This window comes from Micrasema longulum, unplaced genomic scaffold (genome assembly GCF_059751315.1).
Source record: "Micrasema longulum isolate JH-2025_06_02 unplaced genomic scaffold, ASM5975131v1 h1tg001218l, whole genome shotgun sequence".
NCBI classification, from domain to species: Eukaryota; Metazoa; Arthropoda; class Insecta; order Trichoptera; family Brachycentridae; genus Micrasema; species Micrasema longulum.
In genome coordinates this window covers 137,015-156,327 of record NW_028278405.1, presented here as the reverse complement: position 1 = coordinate 156,327, position 19,313 = coordinate 137,015, and the positions used below count along the sequence as shown (strand labels likewise).

The window sequence follows — 19,313 nt, the reverse complement described above, 5'->3', positions numbered from 1 at the left end:
TTTTAATTTTTTTTGGATAAGATATTTTTTAGTCTTTGGAAAACATAAAACAAATATCTGAGTTTATTTGTTAATTAAGCCATATGTTTTTCCAATTTTATCCTATAATCTATGTATATACCCAAATATTTATAGCTTTCCTCTGAACTTATTTTGTAGTACTTATAACAAATATCTCCATTACATTTTAAATCATGAATTTTAATTGACAAATTCTTTGAAGGGCCACTTTTGTTTGAAATTTGAAAAGGCAAATACGTGGTTTTTTATTGATTTAAACTAAGTTAATTTGTTTCAAGCCAGTTATTAACTATCGTAATACTTATTGTAGCGTCATTAAAGGTTGAATCCCATGTTTTATTACAAACAATAATAGCAGTGTCATCAGCATATAACAATATTTCTCCTTCTAATTTAAGATCACATAATTCATTTAAATGTATAAGAAATAATAGTGGACCCAGAACTGTCCCTTGTGGAACATCATGTTTTTGTTCTCTTTGCGAGCTAATTTCATTTTCTATTTTTGTATTTTGAGTCCTATTCAAAAGGTAACTACTTAATAATTTATGACATTTATTTTTTATGCCAATCTTTTTTAATTTATTTATGTTTACGGTATCAAAGGCTTTCTCAATGTCAAGGAAAATCATCAAACATTTATTTTTATTATCTATTGCAGAGTATATTTCCTTTGTTAACTTATAAATTGCATCCTCAGTTCTAAATTTTTTCGGAAACCAAATTGATTTTGAGAGATTTTTCTATTACCTTCTAGGTAATCCATGATTCTATTCTTAAGGCATTGTTCTTTTTTTTTATATGATTGAGATAAGAGCAATTGGGCGATACTTATTCGTTTTAGAAGCTGAACCATTTTTGTGAATTAGTATTATTGTGGAGAGCTTGAATGATTTCAGATATATGCCATTTTCTATACATAAATTGTAAACATATTGTAAGGGTTTAGATACATAATTTTGTATATTTTTTAGTGTTTCTACATAAACTTTATTGGCACCTTTAGAATGATCCTTTTTAAAATTACAAGTTTTTTTCAAATTTTCCTCTTCTTCTCGTGTATTTTGTATGACACGAGATAATGAGGTCGCAAGAGCGTTTGGAATACCACCCCTGAATTCTTATTATTATTGATTTGGATGAATTACTGAAGGATATTAATTCTCTGTTTATTAATTTAAATCTATGACCCACAGATTAAAGACATTATGCTATGACCAAGATCTTGTCTATGGTGTGCGCTTTTCCGTTTCCTACAGAAGCTGTTTCTAGCGCGCAGGGTGTAGACATTTTTCTCGTGCGTCGTATTTGTATTAATTACCCGCCGATAACTGACTAAGCTGTATAAATTTAAAGTTTCAAAATGAGCTATGGCCGCCCCCCACCCCGCATCGAAGGAATGGTATCACTCAAAGTTGATAATTTAACTTATAGAACAACCCCGGAAGACCTCCGCCGTGTTTTCGAAAGATGCGGCGAGGTAGGCGATATTTACATTCCGAGAGACAGATTTTCAAGGGAGAGTCGCGGATTTGCATTCGTCAGGTAAATAACGCATCATAACTGTAATATTTTTCGTACTTCGGCTTATTTATAAGCTCAGGACGATTCGTCATTTTCCGCCATTTTGTTGTTGGGAGATTTTGATCGTGTGTATTTTGTTTACAGATTTTACGACAAACGCGACGCTGAGGACGCGCTAGACGCCATGGACGGAAGGTTGTTGGACGGCAGGGAGCTGCGCGTGCAGATGGCGCGTTACGGGCGTCCCAGCTCTCCGTACCGCGGGAGCCGCTACGGCCGTTCTAGCCGGCGCCGGTAAGTCCTCATGCCGGAACCGGCTACACCGCGTTTAAGGTTAAAGACATCAACAAATAACATATCTTTCTTCGACTAGATCCAACCTTAAATTGAAAATTTTAAAGGATGAACCTATAAATTTGCTGTCAAAAATATACTATTTTTATCAGCAACATTTTACTACTCTGCGATCATAGCTTCGAAGCGGGATTTGATACTATCCTTGTTTTCTAGTAAAGCATCGAGCGAAGTAACTACTGTTTTCTCAAAATAATTCTAGACGTCAGCGGTAGCCGGAGATTGAAAGCCTTTGTAGTTTCTGTGGAGCTAAAGACAAAACTTAAAATGTCGATTGTACAGTGCACACATCCATAATGAACATTTCAGAAACTAAATAACCATTTAGGTGTCACAAGGTTCCGTAGAAGGGAAATTTTATTTTTTATTATTAAAATGAAACTTCATTATTAGTGTTACGCAATTTTAATCCTTGTCAAGAACAGTACTACAGTTTCGGGAGAGCACTCCTCCCAACGACGGGTGATATAAAAACTCGCAGTTTCAGTGCTCTCCCGAAACTGTAGTAGTGTTCTTGTATAAGAATAAAATGTTGTAACATTAATAGCAATGTTTTATTTTCCTAATAATTTATAATGAAGTGTTACAAATTGAATGCAGATTCAATTAATAATAGAGCTTTTATTACTAAATATGTTAGTTTATATGAGAAACAAACCGCTGTAATTTTGTGTTTGAAAAAGGTGCATTAGAATGCTGTCAATATTATTATGAATGACTTATATAGCGCCATTTTCGTATTATAATACCTCAAGAAGGGTGCTTTACTAACTTTTTGAATTTGTAATTTAAGCAAAACAATTTACTATCACATGCCATAGTAGGTAGTAAAGCCTGTAAATTTAAACCGATGTATGGCTTTGAATGCCGGGTATAGAGTATAAAAGATGAGACATCTCTCCTCATATTCGAGAGGAAAATACTAAGAAAGCTACTTGGAGCTGTGCAGGTAAACGGATTTCGGAGAATACGGTACAACGAAGAAATCTACAACGAAACCGACGCAGTGGAATTTACTAAAATAGGGAGGCTGCGATGGGCAGGGCGCATAAATAGAATGAGCGAAGAGAGATGCTTCACACGGTAGACGTCACCCCGAGGTGCACGTAGCGTCGGTGAGCCCGAACTCCGGTGGCTGGATGGAGTGTAGCGGGCTGTGGATGCCATCGGCGCCGGCGACTGGAGGAGCACATGCCAGATGCGGGCTGTAGAGCCAATGATGATTATTTGCAGATGTGAATATGGGTCCACGAGTCAGGAGGAGGTAAGATAAGATGAGCATTCTGTACCAGACTGGATTAAATATTCATTTTCTCTTGTTTCATAGGAACGTTTCAACTCAAATACTTGATTTCATACAGATTAATTTTTTTAACACTATAAAATAATGTTATGTGCATTTAGCTAGAGATTATAAAAATTATATTGCGACCAAGTAGGCAAAAACTTAAATAAAAAATAAATAAATAAATAAAGGAGTATTAGCGTTTTTATAATATACACAATGTTTTTCATTTTGGTGGCTATTTTCAATGAGTTGTAAGTAACTTACTATTAGAAAATGGAAATCAAGTTGGGGTAGAAGTGTGGTTCGAACCCCGGACCCCTGATCCGTGACTGCAACATTAGCCACAGGACCACAACCCGGCTCGAAATTGGGTATTATGTTTCTCCAAAGACTGAGTAATCCGTATATTTTTATTTTATTTAAATCTACAAAAATATATTGTTGACGGACGGAAGAAGAATTAATAAAATTTTGTATATACAGGTGTTCTTTAAACCCTGTCACATCCGAAACCATGATGATCAGTATGGGCGAGAAGACATATTAATATATTTAAAACAATATTTAGAACGCAGTATTATTATAAAAATAAATTATTAAAATAAACAAATGGTTGCTTACTTCTGCAGGGGAGAAGCGAGGGGGGCGTGGCCATGTGGTTGATGGTGTATCAGAATCACCCCTCCCCGCTCGCTTCTCCCTTGCCGAAGTAAGCAACCATTTATTTTTTTAAATATTTTATTTTTGTAAATTGTATTCATTCTGAAAATCTACTTTAAAGTGCCAATATGTCTTCTTGGTCATACTGATCATCGTGGTTTCGGATGTGACAGGGTTTAAAGAACACCCAGTATTTTAATACACATAATTCATTTCAAATAACAGCTCTTTTTTAGTAGTCAGATGAAGCTTGCACATTAAATGATAGGAATGTGGGACCAAGTGAGCTCGGAAGGAGACGGGAAGAGAATGCAGGAAAGGGGAAAAATATATCAAAAAATCAAATTAAATGACTTTTGTTATAGTTGCGATGATAATCATCTTGAGTTGTGTAATTTTTTAGCATAAATAATTCATTTATTTTACTCATAAAATAACAATCAAATAGAAAAGTTATTAAAATCTACATTGACACCCAAAGCAAAGATATCTTTATTAGTATGTTCAGTAGAATATATATGTAAATGCCTAGACTCCCATATTCCCTTCTCAAAAATGTTTTCCCTCTATGTTGAAATAAATTTCACAGTAAATTATTTATAATAAATTTTATTTATAATAAAAATCACAGTAAACTATTTATAATTTATATTTCAGTTTCGGAAATAAAGGAGCTTTCTTGTTAGCTTTTAATGCTAAAAAAAAATGAAGTTTTATTAATTGAATTAGCATTCACTTCATGATAATATATTACAAGTTGAACATTTTGTTACTGTTATAAATACCAAAGTTTTTGTTTTATAATGACAATTTAACTAAGATTTAGTTTTGGATGTATTCAGAATTGACAACTGATTTTTAATTTAATTCTAAAAGTAGTTAAATCATGACAAATATTTTATTATTATTTTTTCCCTTTTAATTTATCATAACAAGCATTTGTAATTAGGGCCCTCGAGTACTAAAACCTTTGCATATTTTATTTTTATAAACATTATACCTATGCTAAAAATTATCTTCGGTTAAGTTGCAATGGATGATGATTAACCGTAATTTGTTTCAGGTCCCGATCTCGCTCTCGGTCCCGCAAGCGCTCTCGCTCCCGCTCCCGACGTCGCTCCTACTCACGCTCCCGCTCGCGTTCGGACTCCAAGAGCAGCCGCGGGCGCTCCCGCTCGCGCTCCGCAAGCCACCGCAACTCGCGTTCGCGCTCCAGGTAGGTGTGGGCCCCTGCGGCCGCCTGCCGCCCTCCGCCGACCGCCAGCGGCCCGCCACTAACCGCCGCCTTCTCTGTTTACAGGTCGGGCGGCCTGAAGGGGAACTGAGCGCCGGGAGAGTGACTCGGCCGCACCACCGATCCACGCCCCTGACTCTGTACGTTAGTCTTTAGTGTGTGACCAAGTTTTAACCGACCCGTGATGCTTTTTATCTTATTTGTTTTATTTTTAGAAATCCCAATTCGGGCACTCTGTTCGGATCAGTTTCAATTATGATTTACACTGTAATTTTGTCGACTCTTAATTAAGATTGAACCTGTTGTATTAAGTTAGTATTGTAAAGTGGAGGTGTCGTATGACACCGGCACTATCTGACGCTGTTGTATTAACGTGTACCTGTATTACTGTGCCAGGCCGTGTGCCGTGAGTGCAGAGGGGAGCGGGGGAGCAGGGGGGGGCAGAGTAGCAGATAGCGGGTAGCAGGTAGCTGGTAGCAGCGAGGCCAGTTGTGCCGTGTGCTGTGTGCCGTATGCCGTATGCCGTGTGCCGTGTACCGTGCCGAGCAGTATGCCGAGCAGATTCACGGTATAGTGTTTTACTTTATATTACTCACGCCCCTCGCTGGTCGCAGGTAAGTATTCCCTTTGCAGGTCGGCTCCGATACATGGAAATATAACTCGAGTAGAAACTACTTCTCCGTCTTTTATTTTCTCCACTCCCCGATCCGGGTACGGTCTGCCGTCTGCCAGAGGTAAAGTTGCACTGTAGGGTTACTATTTTATTAGGCAATAACTTGAACAAATGATGTAATGATGTGATTGTTTAGAGAGTAATGTGTCCGCTGTCGGTATCGGGCGGGGGGCAGTGCGCGGTGACCAGGGACAGTAGCAGCGGTAGCCCGGCCCGCTCCAGCCCTGTCCCGTCATCGTTGTTGCCGTCGCTCAGCCCAGACTCTGGAAACCATTCACACCGAATGTAACATCATCCCTCCATTCCTTCTGTACAATATTGATATTGATCGTTGATTAAAATTTTATTTATCAAGAAATGCATTTTTATTACACGCAGTGGTGCGAATTTTATTTAATATATTGCATAGTATAATTAAGTTACATTCTTTAGTTTTCTTAAATTATATAAGTAATATATATAATTTTTTTGATGCTGTTTTTCCAAAAGAGAGGTGAGCTCCTGGTCCTTGGAGGGACTTACACCGAATTGATATCAGGTACAATAATAACGTAATATACTGGCGGCCTCCGTGGTGTAGTGGTCAAGACGCTTGACTCGCACACGGAAGGTTCCAGGTTCGATTCCCTATGAGAACACAAAAATTTAATTGTGATTTATCTCAAGCCTGGGTGTTCTGTTATCTAATTCACCACTTTAATTGAGCCTCCTGGCCCGGTGCAAAAATAAATAAATATTATTACAATGGTTTTTTTGACACATGTAACAACAGTCGGCTATCGCTGAGCAATCTTGTACTTCCTTATTTTCGCAATCCAAACAATACAATAATTTAAAATTCATAACCGTTGAAAATGTAACTATAAAAAGAAAGTTTTATAATTCTATATTCTATATAATAAATATAATTAAATATTCCCTCGACTTCTTTTTGAATTTTTTCAGAAAAATTTATAAGGAATAATCTCCCTGAGAGAATATTATTATTCTGGCATTCAGACTTAAAGAGTATATACATCTGTGTAGGTATATACTTTTAAGCACTTGAAAAATGAACATCTGCTTGGGCAGGGAGTAAAAAGGGTAGCAAAATATATCACGAGACAATTTTAACAACTTTGGAGTTTTCGATTCGCATTTTAAATATTAAGATCTATTCTTAACGGCGACAAAATACGAAGTAAGCAACTGAATCCACAGATAGGGGTTAATATGGGAAGATACTAAAATAAATACAAATAATAGGCCATTTGCATTATTCGTGTGAAACGGAAACGCTGGATGGGTCTGTGATTGAAAGAATCCTACAATGATGATTTGTAGCATCTATGGAGGACAAAAAGAAAGTTTCTAACAGTTAACTTAAAAGTGCCGATTATGAAGCTGCCTAGTTGCAGTAATTACACCCACGATACGTGCGTATACCAATCCAAACTGGTAATGTTCGTGTGCGATTCTACATATTGTACAAATCTTACACATTTGATGCCATGAGGTAATTCATTGTGTACACTTCTAGGAGACCATCTTTCGGAAATATTCTTTGAACATTACACATGTTGCATCCAAATTTACGGAATGATTTGTCATAAGCTCTGTAAATGCCCAGATTTTCCAATAATTACTACTCGGTTGAGATGGCATTATTTAGATGAAATCCTAAGATAAAATTACCAATATTATTCTACCTAGTCCTGCCGTAAATACTGTTACAAACTGTTTTTTATAATAAAAAAGCAATTAATTTTATAAAAGTTTTTTTTTTTACTAGGCCAACATGCATATTCCACTAATTGAAAAAAAATATATATCCAAAATGTCCTCCTCTTGCCTTCACACGGGCCTTTAAACGTGACGGCCAATCGTCAATGGCAGCACGCACGATATCCATGGAGAAATTGGCCATTGCTTTTTTCAAAAACCGTTTCAAGCTCTCCAAATATGGATGTCGTCTGCTACAGACCATAGTCTCCAACACTGATCACAATTTGTAGTCCAGCGGATTTAAATCTGGGTTTCCAGAAGGCCAATCTTCAGCTCTAATAAACTCTGGTATCGGATGTTCCAGCCATTTCTGGGTAGGTTTTGCCTTATGAGCTGGAGTAGAATATTGCTGGAAGATCCAATGTTTCGAATTGAACATTGTGTCACTGAGAAACTTAACAACCTACTTTAGAATGTCATCTTGGTACGATTTCGCACTTGTCTTCATATCCTGCGCACAAAAATGAAGTTCAGAAATCCCTTCGTAGGAGACACCCCACCAAATCATCACTGCTGCTGGATGATGACCTCTAAACTTTAGGAATGACTTGAGCGACTTCTCGAGAGCTATGAGCATACACTCGATCGTTTTGCTTGTTGAAGTTTTCTTCGACGTTAAATATTTTTCCATTAGAAAACAGAATTTTGCTATGCAAATTATTCGCGTATCGTGAAATAAGATTTTTTGCTCTGGTCTTCTTATTGTCCCTTAAAGGTGAAGTAAGCAAATGACCAGTGCTTCTTCGGTAAGCCCCCATCTTTAGGTCAGATTTGATGATGCGAGACATACTTTGAGTCGATATATTCATCTTCCTGGACAAGATTTTTTGTTTACGAAGTGGATTTCTATGAATTTTACTTCTGACAGCCTTAATAGCTCCTGAAGTCTGCACAGTTTGAGGACGTCCAGATCTTTGTGGGTCTTCAGCACTTTGAATATTCTTGAACCGATTAATAGTTTGATTCACAAACTGGCAACTTCAACCTAAAAGTTTTGGGTGTTGAAAATGTCTCCCGGCTCCTTGCCACTTGCCAACTAGGTGTAACGCGATTCAGTTTTCTTTAACACCCCACTCCGTGTTTCCTCGTTGACGTTCAATAATTGACTAATTATAGCAATAGCATAAGGGTTGGTACTTTACCTGCTATTGTTTACATTTTATGAATTTTTGAACTCTTGTAACAGTATGGCAGGACTGGGTACAAAGATAAGGGTCCACTCAAAATATTTTCTCAATTTTTTTTATGTTATTTATTTTGAACATTGGTCGATTGCTATGGTAATGGTAAGTAAAGAGCAAATAAAAAAATGAACATTCAAAATAAGCATTTGAGTGCGAAAGTGAAAAATTTTGTCAAGTTTAGTTTGAAATTACATTATTCTTGTTTATAGAGAAATCTATTGCAAACAGAAACCGATTTAACTTATGTTATTTGTTTATTATTATTCCATGTCCGCTCCCTAGTTGGAGCATATGGAGTCCACAAAGATCCTCCAAGCATCTCTGTTGGGTGCCAGCTCCTATGCATCCTCCCAAGTTAGGTTCGCGTCACGTGGTTCTGACATGAACTGCCGATGAACAGTTAGCAGTGGACGTCCAGAACGTCGAGAACCTGATGCCTTGTAAAGTAGGCAAGTGTGGTTAGGGTTCTCAGGAGGCATCCGCAGCACATGGCCAAGCCAACCGTATCGCCTCCGCTTGATGACAGTTGTCACCGGATGTTAGTAAATATTAATGCATAAATACTTACCGACTTTTTACGTCTACCAGTTTCGAGACGTACCAGTCTCTTCTTCAGGACACTAACACGCAAATACGTTGAAAGTTAAGATGAAAAGATGGATACGTCTAGAAGTTGGCAGACATAAAAATAATAATAAAATAAAAATGGGTAAATGCTTAAATACTAATATTTACTAACATTCGTTGGTATCGGCCATACTTTTGATCTCACTTCGAAAGGAAGTATTAAATACGTTTTGCAATATAAAAAGGTTATGTGCCTTATAAGTCACGAATTTCAGTGTCTCTATGTATTAGGGCTTACCACGCATGAGGCCTGGAGTTTGATTCTCACTATCAAATATCTCATTTCAAGAAGTGTGTAATTGAAATATTTCTTACTCCGATCATCTTGTCTTATTTAACAAATTTATGTCAAAAATACTGTAAAATGCAGTTGGCGTGTCAAAGCAACAGGCGGTACTGTAAAGGTTGCGCTGTGTGGGCGACCACTAACCGGCCGTGAACACCGTGCTGGAGTAAGTGTAGGCCATCCAGTTGAGGTATTCGCGGATGAGGCGGTTGAGCAGGAGCAGCTGGTGTGGGGGCGGGGGCTCCGCAGGGCTCTTGCCCCCGCCGCCTGTCAGGACGCCCATCACGCGCACGCGTACCTCGGCCTGCAGACGGTTCAGGAATCCTTCCTTTCTTAGAGTTTCTTTAATGACTACAATCACAAGAAAAGTAATTAGTAGGTGCGGTCCTTTCAAATCTTTAAAGAACTTTGCTTATGTGTATGTAACAAAAAGTTATCAAATAAATCATTAAAATGTGCTTGTTTGCACAAGCAAAAATTGTACTCGGTTCACCGGCAGGCATTAACATGAGCTCATTAAAACGCGCTATACTTAGGTAATAATGCTCTGGCAAAAAGTGCCTAGTCAGCACCATGCGAAGCAACTGATAAAAGGGTACTCGCAAAGTTTTGCTTTTGGCCTGATAAAGCTCAGCCGAAATCAAGTTGGGTTACCACCAGAGCCCGCCCAGGGCACGGCAGATTGAACAAACAGCTTGCTAAAATAAACTTCTAGATGTAGGTTCTGCAGTGCAGATGAGGAAACACCTATACACATTCTATGTGAATGTGATGCTTTACATCATAAAAACAGCCTCATTTTCGGGGGACCACTGGTTAAACCTGAGAAACCTGTTGAAGAGCTCTCCCCTACCCCTACCTGATAGCCTGATACTTTTTTTTTTAAAAGAAAGAAATATTTGCGTTCTTATGATTTACCCAAATATTTAATTTTGAGGGCCATTTTCAACGAGTTGTAAATAACTCACTATTAGAAAATGGAATCAAGTTGGGGTAGAGTGGGATTCGAACCACAGACCTTTGGTCCGGGGTCTGAGACGCTAGCCACAGGACCACAACCCGATTAACGACTTGGAGGGGGAGATGATTTAGCAAAATGTAAACTCTCGCCTTCCACACAGTAGCCAGGTTCTTTATAGACCCGGCCTCGGAGGGCGAGAACTGCTCACGGGGATCGTCACAATGGATCTTCACAGGTCGCAGTGACGTCAGGAGCTTGCATAGCACTGACCCCCACCACTAAGAATAAGAATACTTAGGTATCTATCTATGTTTAAAAATAATGTATTTAGTACCAGTTGTAAGTTCATTTTCTTCTGCCATCAGACAAATCTTGATTAACTACGTATATGCTTATTATTATTTACTTTCCTAGTGTTTTTTATTTTTCATTGCCATGGTAACCAGTTATGCCAACACAACTATTTTCATAGTAAATATAATATTATGTACTTGTAGGTACCATTATTTAAAAAAAAATATTATTAAATCATACATTTTTTTTTTGTACTCCCAGGAGTTACAACAAACTCATTTTGGGACAGAATAATATTTGCATAAAGGTATGGTAATAATAATAATATAGTAACAAGTAATAATATGTACATAAATCTGAAATAAGATAGCAAGTTAAGTACGAGTATATAATACAAAGAAATTAAAACAAATTATAATAAAAAATAAAATAATTTTCATTTACATATAGTAAGAAAGAAATATCCGAGGAAAAAGAAGAACTTAAAACTAAATTTCACCTTCAACGTACCTCCTCAAATAGTAATTTTTAAATGAATATAGTTATAGTCCTTAAAATATAGCTTGATTAAAATGACAGCTGCCAAACTAATGTCAATAGTGATGAGAAATTACTGATCACTGATCATGTATTGCGAAACCGTCCAATTTGTGCCGCTTTTTTATTTTTTTATTTTTTTTTATTTAGAAAACATACAGTCATACAAAATAAGTACTAAAAACAACAATTTTTTAACATAAAAAGACCAATTAAGTTTTCATAAATTAAAAAGATATAAACATTAAATGTGACAAAAAATAAATAAGAATTTTAAGTGAAAAAAGGATAATTGTTGACATTTGCGTTTTCCATGGGGGTAATAAATTAAAATAAATAAAAATACCGAATGCACACTCCGAGCCATCCACGCACACACATGAACTTTTATGCAATTATGTTTATTTTCTCAAAAAAAAAATGGATCTTGTGCTTTATTTTTTAATTACTAAGAATGTCCTTGGTAATCATTGAATTGGGTTGCAATTGTAAATTCAGTCTTATTTAAATGCGATTACAAGCAATTAAAAATTTTGATGGCGGGCAAAATTACCTCCATGTTTGCGCGCAACCATTATTTGTTGAACTGTAGCTCATATGGCGTTCTTGTCTAAAAATTACTTTATTATTTTTTTTTTTAAATATATATTTGGACCCCTGTATTTAGTAGCCTTACGTGTCATGTACAAGGCTAAGGTACTCGGAAAAAATCGTTTTTGTTTGTCATGGAAATGGGATGTTCGATCACTGATTTTGGTTTATTACCAACTACTTTAACTACTTTATCGAATTATTAATTCAAGGGCAAAATGAGGAACTTCAGCCCTACGGGATACAAAAAATGTTTTCTTACGCGGGGTAAAAATTAGAGCATTAAATTGTACGGCAAAGTTTCTTGAAAATGTACAGAAAAAATAATAAAAAATATTTTGATAAAAACGCACTACTTTAAATGACGTCACTGGTTCACGTGAATCTATGATCCCATGATCTGAGAGCTATGGAATATTTCCGGTCTGCTTGTCGCTTCTGGACCAATAGGAAGAACTGAATGAGAATAAGCGAAAATGAACCTCTGACGTTACACGCGGAGTTATTTCAGAAATACAAAACTTTAAAAAATCGTAGCGCCGATAATACGATTTTTAAAAATTAAAAAAAAAATTTTTTTACTTAGTTTAACAGTCTATTAACAAATATTTTTTTTTTTTAAAAACCACTGAACTTCCTAATTGTCGTTTGAACATATTTTCAATGGCTGACTAAAAAAATAGTCGTCTAAAAACAATTGGGCAAATTTACCCGCCGAATTCTATTTGTTTTCATACAAGCAATTTATAAGCCTTAGGGTTGTCAAAATCTGGTTGATAACTTAAGGAAAATTAATAATCTTGTTTATTTAAAGAAATGTTTTATTTAAGTAAACATACCAATAAACCTTGTCTTAATTACCTAAATGTCAATTATAAACACATTTTTCGAAATGGCAAATACCCACCTATGTTGTGAGAAATAATAGGTAGGTAACTGTTTCAGGAATAAAGTTAATGAACAACTAAGAAAGACCCGGACGACATCAATTTTAAAAATTAATAGAAATTATTTCGGAATCTAAGTCCTACGAAAGTGAAAAAATATCGTTTGAGGGTGGATAATAATGAAGACTGGGGGATAGGTACAATTAAAAATTATCAGATAAAAACGTATTTAGTTAAACATAATTAAAATTTTGTACAGATGTATATAATAAAAGGCAGTAAGCCATGTTAAGTAAAATAAATAATTTAAAAAAAGATTAGTTTTTAATCAACAATAAATATTAATACCTCAGAGTTATTACTCTACATTATTATGCTTAACCTATAAAGAAGCCCTATCACTATGTTTCATAGAACGCAAGCGATGTTGGTTAGCAACGAATTGGTGGCCTTTTTGTTTTGTTTGACAACAAACACATAACGGTTCTGTCGGATGCTTTTGTCACTGTGTTTGGCTTTGTTTGTAAATAACTTGGATATTTACATTATAATAAATAAAAATCGACTGTGGTGAATTGCAGTATATTTGGTTGCAGCAGTAGGAGTGTCAAAGGTGTTCAAAGAGTCAGTTTTCACAGGTAATTGATTTCGAATATTTTACCATGATTTACATTCATTTTTGGAATTTATTATCCCGACACGTGTATTATGCTGCTTAAAAACTTTCCTTATATCGACATATTTACTTCATATATTATTTTATCTCAATTTAGGGGATAAAAAAAGGTATGTTCACTGTTGATAATGACAGTTGATTAAATGCAATATGTCGGGGCCGCACCAGGCATCCATATAAAGTTTAAATCTTTATCAAGTAGAGGTCGATTCAAATTTTACTCGAAAATAGCAATGTTAACCTTGAAATCGCATCTTAAATGACATGTCCAAAGTTTAGGCCGCTACGACTCGCCGTTTCGGAGATGTGACCGACAAACAAACAAACTCAGCACAGGACTTTGGTTTCATGGAGCTGGGATTTGTCTCAATAAATGTAACATAAGTATATTGTGAATAAAAAAATAAACACACGTGGTTTTTCAGTTTTATAAAATAAATATAGGCGAATTATAGAAAAATAAATTGGAATAGCCCTGCAATAATAAAAACACGGGTTTTTAAAGTATTTACAATGCAAATTAATATCCATTTGGCAATTTCAACCTGGATACGGTCCATTGTTTTGCTGCGAACTGTAGCTAACTTAATACCCGATAGTCATATAATGGTTTTTCTACGTTTGAGCTTCTTTATAGCTTAGCGCATTATTACGCTGAGAGTAACACCAACCCCTTTTAGATGGAAATTTTTACTTAATTTTGATGCTTCGTAGTTGAGTATAATTTTACTAGATATTTGTTTTAATTTTTCTATGGTTTTAAAAACAATAATTGCTCTTTTTTATTTATTTGTAATATGTTAATGTAAGTGGATCGTAAACGATGTGAAATTGTAACTCAAAACATAATATATACATTTGATATACGTAAACGTCAAAATTTTAGGACTCAAAGACAGCCATTTTGTTTCCACCAGTGCCAGGACTTGATCATAGACAAAATATACATTGATATACATTATTGTATGCTTTGATTCCTGCAGTGGTATTCTGATCACTCTCGACACCCACGAGATGATCTCGACTTTCGGACGAGAATATAACGTGGTGTAATTTAGGGATTTTTATTTTTTGAACGCGGTTAAACTTGGTTTTCTATATGGCAATTCTGATGATTACATGTCAAATTACGTAAATGAATTCGAACACATAAAACCAAAAATAATGATTTTCAATAGAAACATTATTGTGACCTTAAGAATGACCCAAAATACTTAATTATGTTGAATTTACCAAACCTCAATCGTTATTTCTCGTTATTTAGACGGTTTTATAATTGACGTTTCATAGTTCGATATCTACCCGCAAGAGCGTGAGTGGCGAAAATGAGAAAAAATACTCGTGCGCATGCGTCACTGACGAGATGAATATACCTATTACAAAATATAACGCTTTTGCTATCCTGATGAAAATTTATAACGTTTGCCATGTGGGGTATTTATTTTTTCTACACGCCAAACTGTACTTTTTATATTGCAACAATGCAAAACATAAACAAACATACAGTGACAGTTCAACTACTTTTGTAAATGATAAGTATGCCCCGGATCTACATGTCCTTAGGGATTTTGTTTATTTTTATAGAACCTCTGTGAAATACCTACTGTACTCTATAGAAACTTGCATACGAACCACAGCGTCCCTAAATGTACATCTTGCGCGACAACAGGAATCATCATTTGAAGGTATGTTTATCTAATTCGGTATTTTAATCAAACTTATATATTGTGTACGGTTTAAACCTACCTTACGAGTTTTTTCTCAAGTTGTTAATCATTATAATATTTATAAATTGTAAAAGGTTAAGAATAAGCTAGTGTTAGTAAAAAATAAACAAACCACCAAGCCGTTTTCCCCGGGACGGCCAGAGGATATACAACACACATGCGTTTGCAGTCATACAAAATCTCATGCATGTGTGCTGATTTTTCCAACTTTTGAAGTATTACCATATCCGCAGTGGTACAGCAATACCGCTACTGCAAACTGTTAGTTTTAATTGTTGATATTCGTAATGTAAATAATTATTATGTATGTAAATACTTATCGTTTCAGCAGTATTTTTGTTTGGTTAAAATCGCAAGTAATATATTAACAGCTTTTATGTTCCCCTTTAATTTTTTTGTTGATAATTAGGCTTCCTGCCCACTAGGCAGCTCGGCTGCCGCAGTCAAAATTTTGCAAAGCCAGTTAAAGCAGCCAGCCTGACGGCCAGTCCAAATAAAATGGATGTGGAAGATGTTTTTGTTTACATTTTATCTCGTAAGAAACGCAAACCAAAAAGAAGATATTGAATTCATCCTTTACTTGAAAGGGTTCATTTCAAAATTATTTTATGGATCTTCTGTATCGAAAGTCATTGCAAATTCGTTTCATATAATACTTCTGGCTGCTACGACAAGTGCGCGGAGACTGAGGCAGGCACATACATTTGCTTTGTCTTGTTCTGGCTGCAGGCAGCCAGTTGGCTGCCGTGCACGTCAAACGCGTTCTAATGGCTGCCTAGTGTGCGGTATCTAATAAGCCGTCATATGTAGTATTAGCTGCCGCAGCCAGGCTGCCTAGTGGGAGGGGAGCCTTACAAAGTATTGCCGTACCGCCCGTACCACTGATGAGATCCTTCTCAAATAATTTGTTGGGTTCGGTCATGCCATCTCTTTTTTGGTCTTCTTTGTTCATTAGTCTTCCTCTTAATTAATATTTATTTTATTAGTGGTTTAGTGGTGGTATTTCAATTTTATTTATTCATATAAATGTACATCACAAAATAGAACATCTTAATTCACACATATAGAAATAATGAAAATAAAAAGGTAAAATTAGGTATTTATAAAAATAACACAGGTATACATAATATCCAGAAAATAATATGTTAAAAAAGTAAGAGAATCTTGTAACGACAAACTCCCTCAGAGACGTGAAAAATTACAAATGTTTATTAAGAAACAATGAAAGACAATTGGACATGCATACACATAAGATATTTAATTTTGCTAGACCCATCACCCTTTATAATAGCTCACAGCATGTGTTATAAAAAGGATACAATATTATTAAGGTTATTGTAATATAATATAATTTATGTTATGAATAGTGGTGTTTAAATATACCTTTGCACTAAAACAAATATTATATCAATATTAATAATAATAGTAGTAAATAGTAAGCTCTATAAATGTCTAGACTTTTAATGATATTATCTTCTAAAAAAAATCTCATTCTCTTTTAGAACATCTGTAAATAATTTAACCTTTATAAGTGTATTTTTTCAGATTATATTAAACCAGTAAAGCGGATCCTTCGAAGGGATGATATCGATTGGCTCTTTAAATTTATGCTGTAATGGAATATATGGATATCAAACTATAGGATATATTCGTCATCTGCTTGGAGGTGGGACACGTTGTTTATTAAGTAATTCAAGTTTTTTTTGCACTCTTGAAAATTCTCATTTTAAATTTTAATTTACTAAAAAATGAAAGATAAGTGGTACTTAAATTCACAAATCTGAAATAATCAGTAGCAAGATTCGTCGCTGCACCTTTATGACTGATATCTTTATTATAAAGATAAATCTAAATAAAAAAGGATACAATACTTCAGTTATCATTATATAAATTGTAATATATATATTTTTATAGTTAAGATACCATATATTTTTATAGTCTGGGTATTAAAGATGTTGTAAAAACAATGAAATATCACTACCTACACAGTTATTATACATTTGTATATTTAAATATCAATCATCATTTATTTCCATATTAAACTATTTATTAGATTTGCTTTAAATAATACCCAATTTGTTATTTTTTCAAATGTTTTTTTATTACCAAACAGATTAAGAGCCAAAGTACATATAGTATATTGTATTAGTTTAAAATTCATATTATATTAAATATTTTCTCTACAGCTCACGTTGGCATGTCCTAACAAAAGGAAATTTGTCACCATATGGAAAATACAAAGTTATACCATTACATATGACATCGCTTATATCATTTTGAATATTTAGAATTAATCAGCTTACACATATTTGAATTGCAATATCATAATCACAATACCTACAGACAACTTTAAAAATATTACCTTTACTGCATAATAATTTGCTCTGAGAAATAAAACATATAAATCACAAAATATAGCCTTCAAAGTTTTCTTTTTAAAAGGTTTAACAATATGCGGAATAATTAAGGTGTTTGATTTTTGCATGTACGTGCACTTAAGTACAATATACAAAAATATGTATATTGGAAGGTTTATTGCAATACCTGATGAATAACTTCCAACTAACCTAAATAAGATATATTTTACTATTTTAAGTGCTTATTTTAGTATGTCATTTTGTAATAAATGTAATTAAAAATGTATTGTAAATTATATAATTTTTTGTTTTTTTATTTTTAGCAAAGAGGAAATATCAAATGTTGCAATTTGGTGTCAATTTTTAACACCTTTATGATCATCTGAGAAAATGGGAGTAAATATGTGGCAGAGCAGAAAAGCGGACTACAGAAATGAGTCTACAACAACTACATCAAACACTCAAACCTTTTCTCACAAATGTAGAGCATTAGCTAAATTCTAGTTAGTTTTTTGTAGTTCTTTTTTATTATTTTATACCTAAAAACTTATAAACTACAGTGCAAGTACTGTTATTGAAAAAATATTTTGGTGTTTTAGTTTCCTTTTCACACGTAATTAAAATATAGTCATATCTCACACATAAATATTTAAACACATATTTCAATTATAAGGAACCTTAATGTGATCACTTTCACCGGGAGAAATAAGGGCTCTGGCCAAGAATTGTATTTACTTTAGTTTTAGTTAGTTAGTTTTACGAAAACAGTACATTTGAAATTATTTTTATTTATATTACCTTTTGTTACAAGAAAATGTATTATCACATCCTCTCAACGCGTTTGCTTATCATGCAAGAGGTCTCAGGTTCAGTTCCTGACATGGTAGACATGAAATATTTATTTTAAAAGGTGATTTTACAGTACAATATTTCATAGTCCCTTGACTGGCACCCCAAGCGTACGATTGATCATCTTTTCTTTAAGTAACAAAAATATCAAGATACGCTGCGATTGGTGTACCAATGCAGTGCCCTATGCAATTAGGTGCGGAATTGAAATGATGATGATGATTACCTACATTTATTTATTCTACGGTATAAAAATTCATTATATATTTATATATTTTTTTAAAAGAGATTTGTGTTCTTATGATTTACTTAAACATTTAATTTTAAGGGGCCATTTTCGACGAGTTGTAAATAACTCTCTATTAGAAAATAGGAATCAAGTTGGGATGGAATGGGATTCTAACCACGGACCTTTAAACCGTGAGTCCATGACGATAGTCATAGGACCACAACCCAATTTAACTCAATTGATTCACAGTTTACATATTAATGTACTGATTTTTTTTAGGCTGTTGCCGTGTTATGCCATAATAATAAGCATAGGGGAAAAAATCTAGTGAAATTAAAATAACAATATTAAAGTCCAAAAAAAATGTAAAATACACATAAAAATTATAAAAAGTTACAAAAATTAAATTTAGTCGATTAAAAAAAAGTTTTTTTTTTTACTTTATTAATTATTTGTGCATGTTGTGTTCACATTTAATTCATGAAAAATTTCTAAACATAACAAATTTTGATATTATACCAATTTATTGTATTGTTCATACGTTGACGTACTCATCGTCCAAATACTTGCGGACTGGCTGGATTTCCTTC

The 19,313-nt window shown here is 34.4% G+C and overlaps 2 protein-coding genes and 1 long non-coding RNA gene across 10 annotated transcripts; 2 read left to right on the top strand and 1 right to left on the bottom strand.

Moving 5' to 3' along the window:
• Positions 1-1,276: 1,276 nt before the first annotated feature.
• On the top strand, positions 1,277-5,755 carry LOC148276425 (serine/arginine-rich splicing factor 2-like). 3 transcript variants are annotated; one of them, XM_088234272.1, is made up of 5 exons: positions 1,277-1,566; positions 1,690-1,839; positions 4,911-5,063; positions 5,148-5,221; positions 5,478-5,755. In XM_088234272.1, exons 1-4 carry the CDS (start codon positions 1,385-1,387, stop codon positions 5,170-5,172), a joined length of 510 nt encoding a protein of 169 aa, XP_088090398.1. In that variant the 5' UTR covers positions 1,277-1,384; the 3' UTR covers positions 5,173-5,221; positions 5,478-5,755. The 3 variants fall into 3 exon arrangements, 2 of the variants coding, with proteins under 2 accessions (XP_088090398.1, XP_088090397.1); XM_088234271.1 differs by having other exon boundaries at positions 5,148-5,755; XR_015823733.1 differs by lacking the exons at positions 4,911-5,063; positions 5,148-5,221; positions 5,478-5,755 and adding an exon at positions 2,409-3,375 and having other exon boundaries at positions 1,690-2,291.
• On the bottom strand, positions 4,465-14,535 carry LOC148276424 (centrosomal protein 20). Of its 5 annotated transcripts, XM_088234275.1 has the most exons (4): positions 14,418-14,452; positions 11,961-12,098; positions 9,760-9,966; positions 5,381-6,017 (listed from the first exon to the last, which is right to left on the bottom strand). In XM_088234275.1, exons 2-4 carry the CDS (start codon positions 11,980-11,982, stop codon positions 5,887-5,889), a joined length of 360 nt encoding a protein of 119 aa, XP_088090401.1. In that variant the 5' UTR covers positions 11,983-12,098; positions 14,418-14,452; the 3' UTR covers positions 5,381-5,886. The 5 variants fall into 5 exon arrangements, with proteins under 5 accessions (XP_088090399.1, XP_088090401.1, XP_088090404.1 ...); XM_088234273.1 differs by lacking the exon at positions 11,961-12,098 and having other exon boundaries at positions 4,465-6,017; positions 14,418-14,535; XM_088234278.1 differs by lacking the exon at positions 11,961-12,098 and having other exon boundaries at positions 14,233-14,479.
• Positions 14,536-14,544: 9 nt separating this feature from the next.
• LOC148276423 (uncharacterized) lies at positions 14,545-18,230 on the top strand. 2 transcript variants are annotated; one of them, XR_015823735.1, is made up of 3 exons: positions 14,545-15,246; positions 16,834-16,975; positions 17,969-18,230. It is a non-coding gene; the product is annotated as an uncharacterized LOC148276423 (long non-coding RNA). The 2 variants fall into 2 exon arrangements; XR_015823734.1 differs by having other exon boundaries at positions 14,597-15,246; positions 16,834-16,954.
• Positions 18,231-19,313: the final 1,083 nt, after the last annotated feature.

What these genes read in the sequence shown, in the direction of transcription:
- LOC148276425 (XM_088234272.1), top strand. Translation starts at nt 1,385, where the DNA reads ATGAGCTATGGCCGCCCCCCACCCCGCATCGAAGGAATGGTATCACTC. An exon ending in GGCCGTTCTAGCCGGCGCCG is followed by an intron (nt 1,840 to 4,910) that starts GTAAGTCCTCAT and finishes AATTTGTTTCAG; the next exon opens with GTCCCGATCTCGCTCTCGGT. An exon ending in AACTCGCGTTCGCGCTCCAG is followed by an intron (nt 5,064 to 5,147) that starts GTAGGTGTGGGC and finishes CTCTGTTTACAG; the next exon opens with GTCGGGCGGCCTGAAGGGGA.
- LOC148276424 (XM_088234273.1), bottom strand. Translation starts at nt 14,520, where the DNA reads ATGTATATCAATGTATATTTTGTCTATGATCAAGTCCTGGCACTGGTG. An exon ending in GACGTTTACGTATATCAAAT is followed by an intron (nt 9,967 to 14,417) that starts GTATATATTATG and finishes TTGTGATTGTAG; the next exon opens with TCATTAAAGAAACTCTAAGA. An exon ending in CAGCACGGTGTTCACGGCCG is followed by an intron (nt 6,018 to 9,759) that starts GTTAGTGGTCGC and finishes AATGGTTTCCAG; the next exon opens with AGTCTGGGCTGAGCGACGGC.